Raw genomic sequence first — 20,745 nt, forward strand, 5'->3', positions numbered from 1 at the left:
AGGAGATGCCAGGTCTGGTATCAACCTGTTGAGGCTCATCCAGAAAGATAGTGGAATTGTAGGACGCATCATATAATGCAAAGTCGGGGGTTCTTGTGCTCATGTGGTCGGCAGTACTGTGTCTTACTGAGGTGATCAGAAATTACCGTGTTGAAGGTTTGAGCTACAACATATTAATTTAGAAACATCTTTTGTCACTTAAAGTCTAGTTTTTAAGATATGTTTGAACTTTATTTTACTAAGCAACACACAATCCACTGTCTCCAGTGATCCACAATGGCCACAAGTAAAACAAATCAGCTGTTGCAAACTCTGGAGCAGCTAGAGGAAAAGGAGCTGAAGAAGTTTAAATGGTTCCTGAAGAATGACGTTCCAGATGGGTTTGATCCCATCCCAAAAAACAAGTTGGAGAATGCTGATGAAATGGACACAGTGGAAACGATGGTGGAGACATACACATTTAAACGAGCTCTGAAGATCACTGTGGAGATCCTGGGAAATATGAATCAGAATAATCTTGCTGAGCGGCTGATGAGTAAGTGTTTATGGGTATTATTAGTATTTTTTCTCAAATTGGAAACAAAAACAACAATGCTGTGATAATGCATGCTGCAATCTCATAAGTTGGTATACATTATATCTAGAAATATGTTGTATTCACTCCCAGATATGCAGTATAGAGGAGATGTTGCCCTCCTTTCTGTGTCTGCAGTGTTATTCTGCATGTGTATCCATCACTTAGGACTGCAGACACTGTCAGGACGACTGACACCCTTCTCTTAACTAAACAAGGTGACATTATATTAGTGGTAGTCCAGCACGCTAACACCAACCCCAGTCCACACAGGACAGGAAATCCAGCACAGATAAAGGACATGATCTTTACATGTAACCCACAGCTCCACAGAGTGTAACACCTGAGAGGATGAGACAGTGCAGCCCTGACTCTTCCTGTCTTCTCTCTCCTCACAGGTGTCAGTGGTGCTGAGGAGGCAGGTGGGAACAGTTCAACTTCCTGTCTTCCTCAGGAAGTCCAGGGTTCCTCCAACACGACTGAGACTGGAGGCCATGTTGCTGCTCCTGGTGGAAACCCCTCAGAGCATGGTACATAAGAAATGATCATGATCAAATACAATGTCATGGTACATAAGAAATGATCATGATGAAATACACTGTCATGGTACATAATAAATAATAATGATAAAATAGACTGTCATGGTGCATAAGAAATGATCATGATCAAATAGACTGTCATGGTACATAAGAAATGATCATGATCAAATACACTGTCAGCAGTACAAACCCTCTTTAGTCTCCCTGTTCATTACAGCCCTACATTAACATTAGGCTCAGGACTAAACCATATCATGTACTGTTAGTGTATGACTTTATAGTCTATATTATACAGCAGGTACAACACTCTTCATTACAGTCCTACACTAACATTAGGCTCAGGATTAAACCATATGATGTACTGTTAGTGTATGTCTTTATAGTCTTTATTATACAGCAGGTACAACACTGTTCATATACTGTATGTGTTTATAGTCTATATTATACAGCAGGTACAACACTGTACATATACTGTATGTCTTTATATTCTATATTATACAGCAGGGAATAATGCACCTTGGAAAGTAACATCTATCTCATCTTAGCAGTCATAATCATTTTGTCAACCAACACTAGTCGAGATGGGAGAGTCAAACCAGCATTGCTACAGGCAAACACAAACTATTCAAGAACCTTTGTTTGACACAATGCAGCACCAGACTCTTCCTGTCTCTATACTGTATTCAAAAGCAATATCTAATTCATATGTTGAGCTATGAAGCTATTAGTAGTGGTACTATTATACAGATTTAGGAAATATTATTTTCAGTTAGACAACCTGCATCTAAAGGCATGTTAATAAATATGAAATGTTTGTTGGTTAATCCAGGTGTTAGTGATCGAGTCAACCAAGTGATCAAACAACTCAAATCTGAACTGAAGAAGACGTTTCAAACTGTGTTTGAGGGCATAGCTGAACAAGGAAATCCAACTCTTCTCAATAAGATCTACACAGATGTCTACATCACAGAGGGTAAGAGTGGAGGGATCAGTAAAGAACATGAGGTGAGACAGATTGAGACAGCATCGAGGAAATCAGCAAGACCAGAGACAGCCATCACATGCAACAACATCTTTAAACCCTCAGCTGGACGAGACACACCTATCAGAATTGTTCTGACAACAGGAGTTGCTGGCATCGGAAAAACTGTCTCTGTGCAGAAGTTCATCACAGACTGGGCTGAGGGACTAGCCAATCAGGAAATCCAGTTCATCTTTCCTCTGCCGTTTCGAGAGCTGAATTTGTTGGATGGAGAAGAGTTCAATCTGATGGGACTTCTACATTACTTCTTCATGAAAATGAAAGAATCTGGAATCTCCGACTACAACAAGTACAACGTTCTGTTTGTCTTTGATGGTCTGGATGAGTGTCGACTGCCATTAGCCTTCAAGAAGAATAAGATATGCAATGATGTCACAAAGTCCACCTCAGTGGATGTGCTGCTGACCAACTTGATCAGAGGAAAGCTGCTTCCCTCTGCTCTCATCTGGATAACCACTCGACCTGCAGCAGCCAATCAGATCCCTTCAGAGTGTGTTGACCTGGTGACAGAGGTACGAGGGTTCAATGATGAGCAGAAGGATGAGTACATCATGAAGAGATGCAGTGATGAGATCCTGGCCAGGAGAATCATCTCACACATCAAGGCATCAAGGACTCTCTACATCATGTGCCACATTCCAGTCTTCTCTTGGATTTGTTGTAGAGTTCTTGAAGACATGCTGAGAACAAAGAAGAAAGAGAAGATGCCCAAGACCCTGACTGAGATGTACACAACCTTCCTGGTGTTACAGACCGAACAGAAGAAGGTGAAGTATCATGGGAAAACTGAGACAGATCCACACTGGGATGAAGAGAGCATTAAGAGCATTCTGTCACTGGGAAAACTGGCCTTCCACCAGCTGGACAAAGGCAACCTGATTTTCTATGAGAAAGACCTGAAAGAGTGTGGCATTGATGTCTGTGATGCCTCAGTGTACTCAGGAGTGTTCACACAGATCTTCAGACAGGTTGGTAAAGTCTTCCGGAAGAAGGTGTTCTGCTTTGTCCATCTGAGCTTTCAGGAGTTTCTGGCTGCTGTGTTTGTGTTTCTCTCATTCATCAACAACAATGAGAATCTGATGTCTCAGTCCACCTCAGACACATCTGACAGTGATGAGTCCATCTCAGTGTACAAGAGTGCTGTGGACAAGGCCTTGCAGAGTAAGAATGGACACCTGGACCTTTTCCTCCGCTTCTTCCTGGGCCTCTCAATGGAGTCCAATCAGACTGATTTACAAGGCCTACTGACTCATACAGGAAGCAACACACAGAGCCATAAGGAAACAGTCAAGTACATCAAGAAGAAGATCAGAAAGAATCCTTCTCCAGAGAGATGCTTGAATCTGTTCCACTGTCTGAATGAACTGAATGACCATTCTCTGGTGGAGGAGATCCAACACCATCTGAGCTCAGGAAGTCTCTCCAGTGAAAGGTTCTCATCTACACAGTGGTCAGCTCTGTTCTTTGTGTTGCTGACTTCAGAAGAGAAGATGGACGTGTTTGACCTGAAGATATACTCCAGATCAAAGGAAGGTCTTCTGAGGCTGCTGCCAGTGGTCAAAGACTCCAAAACTGCTCTGTATGTATAAAGCAATTTTAAGAATGATATAATTTAGGACATACTGTGATGTGATATTTGATTATCGTATGATCCTATCGTACAAACTATGACTCTGATGATGTGTCATGTTCTCCTTATGTCATGCAGGCTGAATGACTGTAACCTCTCAGAATGGTGCTGTAAAGAGCTGGCCTCAGCTCTCCCCTCCTCAGAGCTTACAGAGCTGGACTTGAGTAACAACAACCTGGGGGATTTAGGCATGAATCTGCTCTCTGCTGGACTGGGGAATCCACTCTGCAAACTGGAGACACTGAGGTCTGTATTTATGTTCTACATGAGTCAATAGCAAGGTTACAACAGCACATTGTGATTTTAGACAATATAATTTATTCTCAAGTTGGGTATAAACATCATGCCAAGAATAAGATATGCTTTCTGTCATCAGTGAGGAGTAGTTTGATAAGTAATCAGTGGTATTCTGCATACCTTGGTTGTAACGAGTGGTTATTTGAGTTATTGTTGTCTTTCTATCATCTTGAACCAGTCTGCCCATTCTCCTCTGACCTCAACAAGGAATTTTGGACCACACAACTGCCGCTCACTAGATATTTTCTCTTTTTTGGACCATTCTCTGTAAACCCTAGAGATGGTTGTGCGTGAAATTTCCAGTTAAACAGGCGGAAACTGTAATGGAAGAATTCAAGTGGCACTGTGTAGATCTGAATAGTCAAGATGGCGGTTTCAATACAATTTATTTAGTTTGTACAAATTAAGAATTAACAGAGTACTCTGGACCCGTCATAGCGAAAGACATGCAGATGTAACCTACAGGTCGTAAGAGAGAGTGGTGAAGAACAACCCTAAAACCCTGCCTTATATCAACTTAGAACAAATGGTTCTTCCGATGGTCAATCCATCAATATAGCGGTCTCTGTGATTGGTCAGCACTGCTCAGTGACAGTTTGACTCCATACCAAGTGGCCAAAAGGTTAGATCAGCTCGCTCAACTGATAACCATCTCCCCAACCCCGAGACCTAACTAAGACCCTCTGGCTCTTAGTTAGGTATCATAAAACAACACCATAAATACCTTAAGACAATCTGAGTGTCCCTTCTACAGAGTAAACCACACCACAGAGCCTCCGTTTTTTTTTACATTTGACTGTCTATAACAAAGGAACTTACTTTTTACCGTTTAAAGAAACAGAGATATTGTAACTATGTCAAAAAATGTACAATTGGATTTACGTGTTTACTTCATCTCCAAAGAATGTATTAATTTAAATAAGAAATAATGTCACTTTAACTGTTTTCAAAAGTCATTGGTTAATTGACATAACATAAGGCCTAAACTAAGCAGTGGGTTTTGACAAGTTATAATCAATTATGGCGTATCCGTTCTTTGACAACCCTGTGGATGCAGGTGTTCAGATTATACAAAGACTGTTTATCCCACCAGCCCAACGGGTCTTCAGAAACAGAAGTAATGCTTCCCTGACCAGTATCTGTGGAAGAGGTATAGGTTCAGCAGGCCCAGCGTAGATTATCTAGATATATTTTATTGTCATTATTTAAAATATATATATAGAGAAAAACACTTTAGCCTTCAGTGAACGCATACGTGAACGTTTGCTGTTAGAAGATAAACGGTCTCTGGATAAAGCCATACAGATTGCTAATCGAGTGGAATCAGCCGCATGCAATGCAAGTGAACTCTCAAACAGAGGAGTGCCGGTGAGGGAGATGAATACGCTGCCAAAGAAGGAACAAAAACTTCCGAGCAGCACAAGTTACTCAAGAAAATGTCAAACTCATTCTAAATGTACATGAAAAAGTTACCGATTTGACTCGGATAAGCACCTGGCAAACTCCACAAAATGCCCTGCCGCAAACAAAATATGCAAATCATGTGGAAAGACTGGACATTTTGCTGAACTGTGCCGCTCAGGTCAAAAACATGAGGTGAGGGAGGTGATTATTCCTGAGCTGATGGTGTTATTTCTAAAAGATACTGTCCCAAAAGATAAGAAGATAATGTGCACTGTAGAATTAGGCACATCACCTAATATGCAGCCATTCCAGATGATAGTGGATACTGGATCATCAGTGTCATTGCTGCCTGCTGAGGTCTATGAGAACTCATTCTGTGACTTACCCTTGAAACAAGCTGAGATTCCTCTGGTGACGTACTCAAGACAGAGAATCCCAGTATTGGGACAACTGGATACAAATGGATACATGATGGATGTTCTGCTCCAGCCTCATTTTACATTGTAGAATCAGGTTCACCACTGCTTAGGTTAGACTTAATCCAGGCACTGAAAATGGTCATTGTGGGAAACAGAGTAAAACTCAGATCAGAACAGACAGTGAGAGAAATAGCGCTTCCACCCTTTCCTGCCCCTACAGCTTCACCTCTATCTACCATGGGCTGTGTGAAAAACTTGGTGCAGAAAGTAGAAGTAAGAGATTATGTGAAACCTATGCAGCAGAAATAGGAGGCTGCCATTCTCTGTCAGGAATGCTGTTCCGGCTGAATTAAAACTTCTGCTAGACGCTGACATCATCGAGAAGATAGACCCTTCTCCCTGGGTGTCGCCAATCGTTGTGACTCAACGAAAGAGCTCAACAAGAATACGGATGTGTACGGACCTCAGGGAGCCCAACAAGGCGGTGATAACTGATTGTTACCCCATTCCTCACATGGAGGAGCTCTTTTCAGAACTCAGGGGACAAACCATGTTCTCCACCATCAACCTCGCAAATGCTTACTACCAGGTTCCTCTACATGAGGACAGCAGAGACCTGCCTGCCTTCATAACCCATAAGGGGATTTTCAGCTACAAGCGAGTTTGTTATGGACTAGCATCTCAGCATTTCAGAAAAGGATTTCCATAGTAATGCAAGGTCTACCTGGAGTTTGTGATGACATCATTGTCTACTCATCTTGCCATGCTGATCATGAATCTCGCCTGAAAGCGGTACTCTACAGGTTACATGACGCTGGACCACATCTGAATACAGAGAAGTGTAAATACTACCAGAAAAACCTGACCTACCTGGGACACACCATAAGTCTGACTTTACGGATGCCTGCTTCTCCTGTCCAGAGCTACGTAAGCTGCACGTCTACATGACCAAAGGGTGGTCTGCGTCATCCAAATGCCTGCCGACAGACATGATGCCTTACTACCAAATTAGGAAGGAACTTTCCATGAAAGAGTCACTTATTCTGAGAGGGAGTCACAGAATAGTTGTGCCAGTAAGGCTACGTTCTCACATGGTATACCTAGCACACGAGAGCCACCAAGGCATCGTCCATACAAAACAGAGACTCAGAGACCTGTACTGGTGGCCTAAGATGGATGCACTGGAGCAGTGTGTCATTACCACCTTTGTGTCCTGACAGTTGAATGATAAGACAGCAAAGGCAAAGGGACTTGCACTGGACATTTTGGGCCCATTTGAAAGGGGTCCTGTTGACTGTAAATTTGCTATTACTATGATGGAGTACTATTCTAAGTGGCCAGAGGTTTGTTTTGCTCCACAATGTACAACAGCTACAGTGATACGTTTTATGAGCACCGTGTTTAGTGAAAAAGGAAACCCCATGGCTGTGGTGACAGATAATAGCCCACAGCTAACATCGTCAGAAATGTCCTCTTTCTTGAAAGAACGAGTTATCGCACACATCAGGAGTACAATCTACCATCCGGAAGGAAATTGAATTGTAGAGAGACTAAACGGTGTAAAGAACGCATCATCACAGCACAGAGAGAGAAAATTCTGTGGAAAACTCACGTCACTGAGTTCCTTCCAGTTTATAGAGCTCCACCACATGTGACCACAGGGACGTCACCCTTCCAGCTCCTGTATGGACGACAGATCAGAACCAATCTCTCTGTCAAGCCAAAGCTCACCACTGTTCAGGACCAGGAACTAAGAGACAGAGCTGCAAAGAAACAGTTACACATGAAAGTACACTGATGCCAAGAGATGTGCTAAGACTCCTAAATTGCAACCAGGAAGTCTTGTGCATGTAAGAAACCCTGTGCATGTCAAGAAAGGAAAGTCAAAGTTCAGTGAGCCTCATAAAGTGACACAGCAGAAAGGAGCTCACAGCTATACACTGACGGATGGGAGAACGTGGGATGCTTGGCGCCTGTCTGTGGTGCCAGAGACATTCACTCTTCCAGCAGACGAACAGAGGTGGTTATTCGTCCTCGGGTGTTTCTTTCTATACATAATACATCACAGTTTGCATTTGGCGGTTGTTGTGCTGTTGTCCCTGTGGGTGACGCCTGTTCTACTGCATGAAGGGAAGGGAATTAGAAATAGCAAGAAAAGTGTGCTTGTTGTATTATACTACTATATAACTGGATATAACACATTTATTCTGACATACTATGCTTTATAGGATGGTAGTATTCCTGTTGAGATTCAAGTGCCCCATACCAAGTGAGATTTCAAACATAAAAAATATAAACTGTCAGTTGGGGATTGTTTAAAGTCCCTCAGATTGAATTGATATCAGTATTTTTACTAGTTATATTGTATCAATACCATGTTTTACTACTGTCATTTAAGAATCATATTTTGTGCACATATGTTCATTCTTTGCATGCTTGCATCGTACACATTTGTGGATCGTACACATTTGTGGATCGTGCTGTGCATTTGTGGATCGTGCTGTGCAGTTGTGGATCGTGGTGTGCATTTGTGAATAGTTTTGCTACAATAATGGCCCCATAGAACAAACAGTTGAAGAACATCTGGTCAGCCAAGTGCTCCATGAAATGAGCCTGGGTTTGTCATTGTTATAACTCACCCTGGTGCGTGTTGGTATACAGCTGATGTTTGACTTCTGTCACAGCATCTGTGAGCACATCCAGACTGGATGACTGAGGAGTAGTGTGTGTGTGGTCACTACTGTCTGAACCAGTATCATGAGGAGTAGTGTGTATGTGGTTACTACTGTCTGAACCAGTATCATGAGGAGTAGTGTGTATGTGGTCACTACTGTCTGAACCAGTATCATGAGGAGTAGTGTGTATGTGGTCACTACTGTCTGAACCAGTATCATGAGGAGTAGTGTGTATGTGGTCACTACTGTCTGAACCAGTATCATGAGGAGTAGTGTGTATGTGGTCACTACTGTGTTCGAACCATTCCAAAACATACCAAAGGATGTATTGTGTTATTGTATCTCACTGGTGAATTAATCTTTTAAGTTTCATGTCACAATAACACAATCAAGCTAACCATTCCTGAACAGTGTCATATATTCATTGATAGTTTGATCATGTCAGTACAACAGTGCCATAGATCTCATCTATAGCACTGATAATAGGAGATACTAAACCTAGTGTTGATCCTAGTACCAAGGGAATTGTCCAGCGTCTAGACAGTCTAGAACAAAAGATTCACTGATGGCCTACATTTCAATCAGGAGAGACCTGGGATGAGTGACAGATGTTTATTACAGACTAATAAATGTACTATGGTGTTTGGAGCTTGAACCCCACGGGGAATTATATAGATCAACGGGCGCCTGCCCAACGCCCGAAGAAGAATCCCCCACGGAGTCCAGACACTGGTGGCGGCAGCCGACGACCAATCGAGCCGAAGACTGAGACAGGAACCGGGCGGCGACGGGGTGGTGGAGGGTCGCGCTTTATAGCATGAACAAACGACACAGGGAGAGAATCATATTTAAAGGCACGGATCATGTGACACCATTAATTGATAGCGGGAGCGCTAATCGACCTGAACCCCAGTGACCGCCCGACCAGGGAACGGGGGGAAGGTAGGGCGTTCTTAGCGGGGGGAGTGAGAAGGGTACACTACGATTAAGCCCGAGTGCAGAGATCGGTCTTGCCTGTATGAGAGGCCGTATAGGCCATAATTCATACTTGATCTCACATACACACCATGACCTCACATATACACCATTATACTCTCACATATATACCATTATACTCTCACATATGTACCATTATACTCTTGCACATAAACTACTTGGTCTCACATATATACCATTATACTCTCACATATATACCATTATACTCTTGCACATAAACTACTTGGTCTCACATATACACCATTATACTCTCACATATATACCATTATACTCTCACATATACACCATTATACTCTTGCACTTAAACTACTTGGTCTCACATATACACCATTATACTCTCACATATATACCATTATACTCTCACATATATACCATTATACTCTTGCACATAAACTACTTGGTCTCACATATACACCATTATACTCTCACATATATACCATTATACTCTCACATATACACCATTATACTCTTGCACTTAACCTTTTCATGTTCCTGTTAAATTTGCCTGAAAACGCCTAAACAGCATACCCAAAGTAAATTGGAAGCTGTTCTTGAACCATTTGGAGTACATGCATGTAAATGATCTCTTTTGAAAGCTGACACTCTGAAGTTATGTCCCCTGTTGTCAGGACCCCTGTCAGTCCTTCTAGTGTTGAGTAATAGAAGCTTGAACACAAGGAAAGTGAAAATTTCTATTTCCGCCTAGATTTTGTTTTGAAAACAGAGGCCTGAATAGGCCTAGAGGTGGTAGGTATTATCTGGAAGACTAAATTGGACCACAGGTTGAAGCCTTACCCAATTAAAATCAAAAGTCAAACATAATACCACAATATATTCATATTTGACACATGTTTTTATAAGAGTACATCCAGGAATTTTCTAAAAGGGTCTTTTGGAGACTCCAAAATGACCCTTTGTAACCAAGGTCAAGGTCAAATAAAAAGGTATTATTTTTCATAATTGTTATCTCTAATGAAAGGTGGTACTTAGAACTATCATATATAATAGCTAAATCCCTAATTAGTAATACTGAAACACAAAAACTGAAGCATGAACACATTGGAGTGCTTTATCTGATTCCAAGGATTGGCGCACAAAGAACACTGATTCTGTCAACCATATTGCGCAATCGACTGTTATTTTGAAGGCTCCACAGACGCATACAAATGAGGTATTGGCATTTTCAGCTAGCTGTCAGCTACAAGGCTAACGAGCTAATTTCAGAGCCAGTCGAAGCCAGTTCGAGAAATTTGTTTAGAACGAGTGTGGGGGGGGGGGGGCGGGGGGGGGGGCAGGACGCACAGACCTAGTTGGCTTTAGAGGGCTGTCAACGGGGCATGGAAGCTCCTATTGGGTCGAACAAGGTGTCAATCAAAAGGGGAGGGTTCAACGGACATTTTGAGACCTTCATTTTGTAAATACTCCGTTGATAAATCTGAGAAAATAACACTTTTATGTGAACAAGTTGTTTCTTCCGTCGGCTAACTTGCATAATGAAACAAAGGATAATGGCTATTCATGAACGTAAAACATTGTATTTGGACGAATTACTTTACATGGTTAGATACTTTGAACCCTTGGGACTTACGCAGATCAAGTTTTGATGGCATGATTTGCACACCTGGACCTATTTGAACAACTTAGGGTGAGTACAACTTTTTTCTTTGGCATTGTTGAAGGAATGTTCACCGGAAAAAGACGTTGACTTTGCTTGCTATTGCGACTTGATCTTGAATTGGTTTATTTCAATGGAAGCACAAGAATCGTAGCTTTCCAACGATGTATAACATGTGTAGCGTCTAAAAAATATATTTTTTAGAATTTAGTGCGTCGTAACTGAGGAAGGGGGAGGCAGCATTTTTGTCTCGCGAGCGAAACAGGAGCGTAAACAGGTTAAACTGGCATACTCTCTTACACACACAAAAATACCCTCTTATATGCACCATCTTACTAAAGTATGACAATATATGTAAGAGACTAATAGTATGTGTGAAACAGAATGTTAGTATATGTACAAGAATAACAGGATGTGTAAGAGAGAATACTTGTCTATGTGAGAGAGAATACTTGTCTATGTGAGAGAGAATACTTGTCTATGTGAGAGAGAATACTTGTCTATGTGAGAGAGAATACTTGTCTATGTGAGAGAGAATACTTGTCTACGTGAGAGAGAATACTTAGCTTTGTGAGAGAGAATACTTGTCTATGTGAGAGAGTTTGATTGAAACGGAAGGCAGTTTGATTGAAAAGGAAGTAGTACTGAATTCTCAGTTCCTGATTGGCTTACACATGAAGAAGGATTTGGGGTAGATGTAGCTAACGCCCACCTTCCCTATCAAGACGAGACTGAGTGACATGACAAGATGGATTCATTAATAACATTTTGCATACTCCAAATCCTGCGGCATCATTGTCAGAAATGTTGTATCAAAGACGACAGCCATACACGGGGGCTGTTTCTAACGCTAACGTTGACAATGAAATGCGCCGGCTCTTCAGACCTGGATCAGGTGCATCAAGGAGCGGCAGCAGCCCTCTGTCAGGAGCTCGTCTTAATGCCAGCCAAGTGATGGCGCAATCCCAATATCAAACTCCGCAGTATTTCGGTTTAGACTAACTCCTGACAGAGTGCTGCTGCCACTCCGTGATAAACCTGATCCAGGTCTGAAGAGCCGGCGCATTTCATCGTTAGCGTTAGAAATAGCCACTGTGGATGGCTGTCGTCTTTGATTCCAACATTTCTAACAACGATTCAAGCAAATCCACTAAAAAACTCAAATGTAGAATTCCATAGTTGTTTAGGAAGCTATACCGACCCCCACTACTTGAGTCAAAAGTTCTAGATCAGTTTTTCAATTGATGAAACAAACTATCATTTAAATTAAAGCCAATTTTAACCGTTGACGTCTTTAAGTAGCCGAGTGGTCTTTACACCCTTGGCTACTAACCTAAACTTCAATGCCACAACCTGAACTTGATGTCAATCTGTTCACAACATTTTCCAGTTGGGACTTTTAAGATCCTATTTGAGTGTAGGCCCCTATGCCCGATGAGTGCCCGCACCCATTCACTGCAACGAAATAGCTTCATGGATCCGACTCGGAATCTGAGCTTAGAGACGCTTGACAAAAAAAATTGTGTGGCGTGTGGTGCGTTTTGGAATAGTTAATGTGATGTGTTCCCATCGTATTTAAGACGAAATAGTTTACAAAGAAGAGGTTTGTTAATGTGACTGTATACATATATCACTCATACTGGCTAATCAACATGTTAGTTTACATCTAAAGTTGCTGTCGTGAAACTAGCCTAATTTTCACAAAAAGCTTTGAGGTAAAATTAAAAACATTTAAAAACGTCTACATTTAACAAATATTATTGTGCACAAGTATTTTTGTATAGTTAATATTTAATTTAATTCCATATTTTCCCCAGGAATAACTTTAAAAACGTATTTTAGGAACGGGTCTAACCTCCCTACAATAACGCCGCAGCATTTAGAGTATTCAAAATGTTATTAATGAGTCCAATGGCTTCATTAAGCCGCCCACTCTCTGCCATCTTGTCATGTCACTCAGTCTCGTCTTGATAGGGAATGTGGTTGTTAACTACATCTACCCCAAATCCTTCTTCTTCATGTGTAAGCCAATCAGGAACTGAGAATTCAGTACTACTTCCTTTTCAATCAAACTGCCTTCCGTTTCAATCAAACTCTCTCACATAGACAAGTATACTCTCTCACATAGACAAGTATTCTCCCTTACATAGACAAGTATTCTCTCTCACATAGACAAGTATTCTCTCTCACATAGACAATATTCTCTCTCACATAGACAAGTATTCTCTCTAACATAGACAAGTATTCTCTCTCACATAGACAAGTATTCTCTCTTACATAGATAAGTATTCTCTCTTGCACATCCTGTTATTCTCTTACATATAGTAACATTCTGTTTCACACATACTATTTGTCTCTTACATATATTGTCATACTTTAGTATGATGGTGCATATAAGACGGTATTTTTGTGTGTGTAAGGGAGTATGCCAGTTTATGCGCAAGAGTATAATGGTGTATATGTGAGAGTATAATAGTGTATATGTGAGAGTATAATGGTGTATATGTGAGAGTATAATAGTGTATATGTGAGAGTATAATAGTGTATATGTGAGAGTATAATAGTGTATATGTGAGAGTATAATAGTGTATATGTGAGAGTATAATGGTATATATGTGAGAGTATAATGGTATATATGTGAGGTCATGGCGTGTATGTGAGAGTATAATGGTGTATATGTGAGAGTATAATGGTATATATGTGAGGTCATGGCGTGTATGTGAGAGTATAATGGTGTATATGTGAGAGTATAATGGTGTATATGTGAGAGTATAATGGTATATATGTGAGGTCATGGCGTGTATGTGAGATCAAGTATGAATTAAGGCCTATACGGCCTCTCATACGCCTGACTGAACTTGCGCAAGCTTCATTTCAATCAGGAGAGACCTGGGATGAGTGAAAGATGTTTATTACAGACTAATAAATGTACTATGGTGTTTGGAGCTTGAACCCCACGGGGATTTATATAGATCAACGGGCGCCTGCCCAACGCCCGAAGAAGAATCTCCCAAAAGTAAAAAGGTAGGAAGTTAAGACCAGAACAAAAAGAAAACATACTCACCAACAGGAAGGAACCATGAACCGCTGGGGAATAAGCAACACAAACACGACACGGAAAGCGACCAACATGGGTGCACCGCACCGATCGGAGCGACCGTGATCAGTACGAGAGCGTACAGAAGGACCTAGGCTAAAAGCATACATACCCGGGCCGGAACCTGCAGGAGATGGCAAGCCATGCACGGACAGATCCGTAGACATGTTCCTATACCGAGAACCCAAAGGAAAGAGAAGCAATGATTGTAGGCGGTAGCCTCCTGGCCAGAGGCCGATGCCCTAATGCATGAATGAGTTATGTGCTAGAGGGCCGACCCCCTCATGCTGTCGGTGTTTGCCTAGGCTGGCTGAGGCCCGACGCCCTCAGGAGTGAAAGTGATAGCCTTTGCGGCTTTGGTAGGCTAGAGGGCCGACACCCTGGGTCTATGTGAACAGCCTGTGCCGTCTGGAGGACCGACGTCCCCGCGTACATGACCTATGTAGGCTAGAGGGCCGACGCCCTTGAGTCTATGTGACAGCCTGTGCGCTGGCTGGGGGACCGGCGTCCCCGCGTACGTGAGTCTAAGTGTGCTATAGGGCTGACGCCCTTGAGTCTATGTGAACAGCCTGTGCCGGCTGGAGGACCGACGTCCCCACGTACTGATGACCCTATGTAGGCTACCGGGCCGAAACCCTTGAGTGTGTGAGCAGCCTTTGCCGGCTGGAGTGCACGTGAGCCTTTGTTGGTAGGAGGACCGACGCCCTCGTGACTTGTGCTAGCAAGAGAGGCAGGAACCAGGGACCCTCTGTTTGCATACAGAAACCAAGTCGCTGTATCCGCAGGCAACGTAGCATCGAGTCTGTAAACACGAGACAGTTTAACGAGAGACACAGTAACAACACCGACCACCAGTTGTTTGCAAGTACTCACAGAGAGCCGTTAGGGCCGTAGCGATCTTTGGGCCTCGATGATGGCAGCAGAATCAGGACGAACGTACGAAGAGTACGCTGATGAAGACCAGCGGCCCAGCTGCTGCGGAGACGCAGTGGACACCCCTTGCAATGCAGCGGACGTTGCAGCGCCTATTCTAAATGAATGGCCTGAATACCGTCCAGGGGGAAGGTTGCATTTGGCTAAGACCTGTGCTAGATGTGACATAGGATTATTGCTAGTGGTTAAGAAGAGGGGGGAGAGTGGATCGGAAGGGCACCTCCTCTTTACGTACCTCAGCATAGATAAGAAAGGACAGAAAGGACCACCCGTGTTAGCAATGATGATTGAGCAAGAGCCTCCGGTTTTGGAATCTTTGAGAAGCAGAATAAAGAAATCAGGGTGAAACGTTAAGTCAGAAAAACACACCAGTGGCAGGATTGAACACGTTTGCCCGAGTTGTGAATTCCCCGCACCGTAAGAACCCATAGAAAGCCATTAAAAACGTGCAATCCAAGAGGGAATCGATGTAGGGGGAAAAGCAACCGCGTCTGAGCACCGAGAGCATGGCGTGCAGAATAGACAGAGTGAAAGGGAGTCTATCGTCCACCTTAGCGGGGAAAGCTTTGCCTATGCCTTTGAACAGGAGTTTGACTGCTGGATTAGTGAAAAGGCTGGGGAACGAAGGATCATAGCATCTGGCATTGAATTGAATACCCGCAACCAGTCCTATAATATAGCGTGGCTGGAAGTGGCGAACATCAGTGCAGTGACACACAAAAGCACACACCATGTTAACACACACGGGTACCAGCGGGACAGACAAAGACAGACAGAACATAGCGTACGTTCTCCAGGCGAAATCGTACGTTCTAAGGGTGGAAGCATCCAGTCCCTTCCTCATATAACCCTTGGCTACCTCTAAATATGCCTGCAAGGAGTGCTCTTCTAATCTAGGACCAGTGACGCGAGGGGGGGTGCGGCCAAGGGCCACTGGCTGGCGTACGGGCACAGATCCCTGAACACCTGAAAATTGAAACGGGACAGGGAATCAGCTATAACATTATCGTGGCCCGTAACGGAGAGCCAAGTGATGCGTCTCATGAATGACATTATGTGTGGGCAGTTAGAGCGCCCCTTATTTATGATGCTCACCACGGCCTGATTGTCGCACAACACAGCTATGCGCTTACGACGCCACGACTGGCCCCACAGGTAACAAGCGACCACGACGGGGTAGATTTCGTACAGGGCGGAAGAGGCACCGGGTGCAGCGAAGTCATGGGGCCACGGGCAGGCGAACCACTGCTCCTGATAGAACCCCCCAAAACCAACGGACGGCGCGGCGTCGGTGAAAAACCGCAGAGAGTCCGAAGACCGAACAACGTCGTTGTAAAAGAACGACACGCCGTTCCAACCCTCGAGCAATTGCAACCAGAACGATAAGTCGGACCGGCAACCATCGTCCAAGCACACTGGATCGAGCAAACCAGACACGGAAGACGCCAGAACGAGCAACCGGGAGATGAACGAGCGGCCCTGGGGAATCACGCGCATGGCGAAATTGAAGTGCCCGAGGAGAGACAGCAGGTGCCGCTTGGACATGACTGAAGACGCCACGAGCGACCGGGCCATGCTGCAAGCTCGCTCGAGCTTCTCAACCGGCAGGGAAGCCTTCATCTCTACCATGTCCAGCGTGATGCCCAGAAACTCCAGGCGAGTGGCCGGCCCCAGAGTTTTCTCGTCAGAAAGGGGAACGCCCAGTCCGCGGAACAGATTTTTTAACAGCAGCAGGGAAGCGCCGGACGCATCGGATGGAGGATCTACCAAGAGAAAATCGTCTAAGGGGTGGAGCAACGCGGGGACCCGGACCCGGTTTAACAGGATCCAACAAAGGGCCTCGGAAACCCGGTTGAAGATGGAGGGGCTGCTCCTGCTACCGAACGGGAGACGCACGGCGAAATAGAACCGGTTATCCCATTTCATCCCGAGCAAGTGCCACTGGGACGGGTGAACGGGGACGATCTTGAACGCGTCAGTGATGTCTGCTTTGGAAAGCCAGGCACCGGGCCCCGCCAGCTTTATGAGCTTAATGGCGTGGTCCACGGTGCCATAGTGAAGCGAAAAAAGCTTGAGGGGAATAAGCCCGTTAATGCCGGGAATCGGACCGGAGCGCGGAGCAGACAGGTCCAGGTTAAGATGTTTCTTACCAGAATACTTCCGCGTAACAACGCAGAGGGGACTACTGGGAAACAGTGGAAAAGGGGACGGGTCGAACGGGCCTATCACGTAGCGTTTACCGCACTCTCTGGCCAGCAGCTGGGAAACGACAGCCGGCTCCCGCACCGCTGACTGGAGATTGCTCAAAACAAGTGAAGACGACAATGGACATGAAACCCCCACCCTGAATCCTTGAGTCAGGCCCGTGAGTAGATGGTCAACGAACACGGAATCGGGATGGGACGAGAGTTCGAAAGCCAGTGCAGACACATTTATTGGAGTGGATGGGTGCTCGGCCGTTAGTTCGGACCACCACGACGCCCTCGCTGAGGGCGGCCCCGACGTGGGCACACCGACCACGGATGGGCTTCCTGACAGCCGCTGCAAACATGAAGGAAATTACAATTGCCGTAGGAGCACACACTCTCATTGAAATTATTGCAGATGACCCTCCTGGAAGCAACGTGCACCTTGCGGCCACGAACGTCCACGTTCGCCTTTCCGATGGCAGCACCAAGCCTGCGAGTGCGAGGCTGGGCCCCGGGATCCCCCGGGAGAAACAGAACCAGTGGACAGAGAGGAGCAGCATGCCCCAAGCCGCCGCACGTGCCGCAAGACACGGCCTGGCAGCCCCCGACCAGCATTACCAACAGCTCGGTATCCAGCACGGACCAGTCCAGCAACACGTTCGAGCGGGAAACGTAGAGAGCAGCCTTGCTCGAAAACTCTTTGTGGTACTGGTAGAACAGGTTTCTCCCGTAGCGCAGATTCAGGTCCCCAATCAGAGCCATGTAGCCGTCTAGTTCCTGCCGTCTAAGGGGAAACACGGAGCACACCACATCGCGGAAGATCCCGAAAGCTACCAGAAACTCCCCGATAGACAGGTCCCTTGCCAACCTGGGGTCAGCAGAACGGAGCACCGTGCTGTACTGATCGCTGGTGGAGACGCTCGCGTCACACTCGGGCGAGGGGAGGATCAGACGAATCAAATTGATATTCCTGCCTTTCAGGATGTGGGATATCAAGCGGGGGGTAATGTCAGCCCCCGAAGGGATGTAAGGCCTACCTGCTGACAGAACAGCTACTGCGGAAGCCAGGGTGTGCAGTGGCTCCTCCATGGGCACGAGGGGCGCCGAGGCTGGGTGCGGCGCAGCCACGGGAGCGGAAGCCCCGGCGTTCTCCAGAGACCGCAGGCGGGCATCGATGGATTGCAGGGAAGACGCCAGGACCAGAAGGGTAGAAGAGAGGGCTTCCCCGGGCCGATCGGAAACGGGAACAGGCAGAGGAGCGACGGCAGGGCCGGTAGACGGCCCAGGGTCCGAATCAAGCACCTCCGGACGGCGCGACTTCCTTGTACGCTTCCGACCTTGAGCAGCGGAGGAGACAGGGGGAGCCTCGGGCGACGGGACTCGGCAAGGAGACACGCAGTCCACCCCGACGGCCAGGGCGCGGAGCTGGGAAAGCCACAACCCGGGCGCTGGAAGGACACCCACGGCGCGCAGACCCGCCTCTAACGCAGACCCGTCGGAGCCCCGACGAGCAGCGAGCCGGGAACTGCGTCGAGCAGCGAGCCGGGAACTGCGTCGAGCAGCAGGGGAGGCGGAACCCGGAACCGGGACGACCTCCTCGAACAACTCCAGCTCGAAATCCGACATAGCCTCCAAAAAACAAGACAAGGGAAGGTCCAGCCAACACGACACATCAATACCAATCGCGCACTTGATAGCATGGACAAACTACACAGGGAGAGAATCATATTTAAAGGCACGGATCATGTGACACCATTAATTGATAGCGGGAGCGCTAATCGACCTGAACCCTAGTGACCGCCCGACCAGGGAACGGGGGAAGGTAGGGCGTTCTTAGCGGGGGGGGTGAGAAGTGTACACTACGATTAAGCCCGAGTGCAGAGATCGGTCTTGCCTGACTGAACTTGCGCAAGCTTCATTTCACATTATATGATTTAGAAATACCTCAGGAAGATCACATGATGTCTCAGTATACTTTAGACAGGATAGTTTTGGGAATACTTCACAAGTACAATCCAGCTTAGTAAAGCTTAGTATCAGCTTCTCAGGCAGGTTCATTTTTCACATTGGTTACTGGCTACTGTGTCATTGTGTTCAAGTCAAATGTTATTTGTATAGCCCTTTTTCAAGCAATGTCGCAGAGAAGGCTTCACACACACCCATAGAACTGCACCTAAACCAACCTAAACCCTCAAGAAAGACAAGGACAAACTCTCAGGGAAACTCATAGTTAAAACATTTAAGAAAGCTTGGTAGGAGCAATTCAGTGGGAGAGTTCCACTCTTCCAGAGGTGGTCGGTGTTGAAGAAGAGGTGCAGACCATAAGCAAAGCATCATCATGCATCAAGAGTAGAGGTAACAATAAAAAGTGTTTGTGATCCCTCCCTAATGATAATCTTCTACAGGCTGTCAGGCTGTCACATCACAGAGGAAGGCTGTGCTTCTCTGGGCTCAGTGCTGAAGTCAACCTCCTTCCTGAGACAACTAGATCTAAGTAACAATGATCTGAAGGATGCCGGCATGAAGCTGCTCTCTGCTGGACTGGGGAACCCACTCTGCAAACTGGAGACACTGAGGTCTGTATTTATGTTCTACATGAGCCATTAGTAAAGTTATAATTGTACAATGTATTTGTGTGGTTGATTTAGACAACAGAGTTGAGTCTCAAATTGGGTATAAACTTCATGCCAAGAATGAGATATGCCTTCTAGTCATCAGTGAGGACTAGTTTGATCAGAAACAGGCAGATTAGCTGCATCTGAAACACTCAAAAATATACTGTACATTATGATTGGCATATATTTTATTTCATGTTTGTGTTTATTTTAGACAGAATGAAAATGTTGATGCAACTGTTTCTGAATGTGCAAAATGATTGCAGTCTCTTTGGGTAGTGTTAACAATCTGTATGCCCTTGCCCAAAGGGTAATAAAATACAGCTTAATTTAATTTTCAAACTTAAATCAATTTCGCATTGAAACACAACCTGTCATTCATCAACCTTTGTGAACATCTGGGGTTTCCCTCTTCACAGTGGAAACATTTTTACTTTAATCTGTGAACAACACTTGTTTTATTACAACACTGAAATGTGCAGTCATGGCTTTCGCAAAGAGAGAAATGGAGGTACTGTCATCTTCAGCACCTTTATAGACTATGTAACCGAAATCAGGAGCAAACATAATCTCAATTTCCCATTGTGTACGTTTGTGTCTGTGGTTGTTGTAATGTTTTGTTATTTAACCTTTTACGAATGCTAGGGTCACTAGGAAAAGTACGAAATTTGAAGTTGAAAAAAACACAATTTTATAATACTAGTCCTGTTTGATCCTGAA

The 20,745-nt window shown here is 44.9% G+C and overlaps 1 protein-coding gene across 1 annotated transcript in view; it reads left to right on the forward strand.

Moving 5' to 3' along the window:
• Window positions 1–217: 217 nt before the first annotated feature.
• Window positions 218–20,745, forward strand: part of LOC134011951 (NACHT, LRR and PYD domains-containing protein 12-like) — a 114,447-nt gene continuing 93,919 nt past the window's right edge. The window contains exons 1-5 of the mRNA XM_062451519.1: window positions 218–535; window positions 973–1,104; window positions 1,943–3,734; window positions 3,864–4,031; window positions 19,816–19,986. Coding sequence (XP_062307503.1) covers window positions 277–535; window positions 973–1,104; window positions 1,943–3,734; window positions 3,864–4,031; window positions 19,816–19,986 — 2,522 coding nt within the window. The 5' untranslated portion in view covers window positions 218–276. The remainder of the gene's footprint in view (window positions 536–972; window positions 1,105–1,942; window positions 3,735–3,863; window positions 4,032–19,815; window positions 19,987–20,745) is intronic.

Source organism: Osmerus eperlanus, chromosome 25, assembly GCF_963692335.1.
Source record: "Osmerus eperlanus chromosome 25, fOsmEpe2.1, whole genome shotgun sequence".
In the NCBI taxonomy this organism is placed as follows: Eukaryota; Metazoa; Chordata; class Actinopteri; order Osmeriformes; family Osmeridae; genus Osmerus; species Osmerus eperlanus.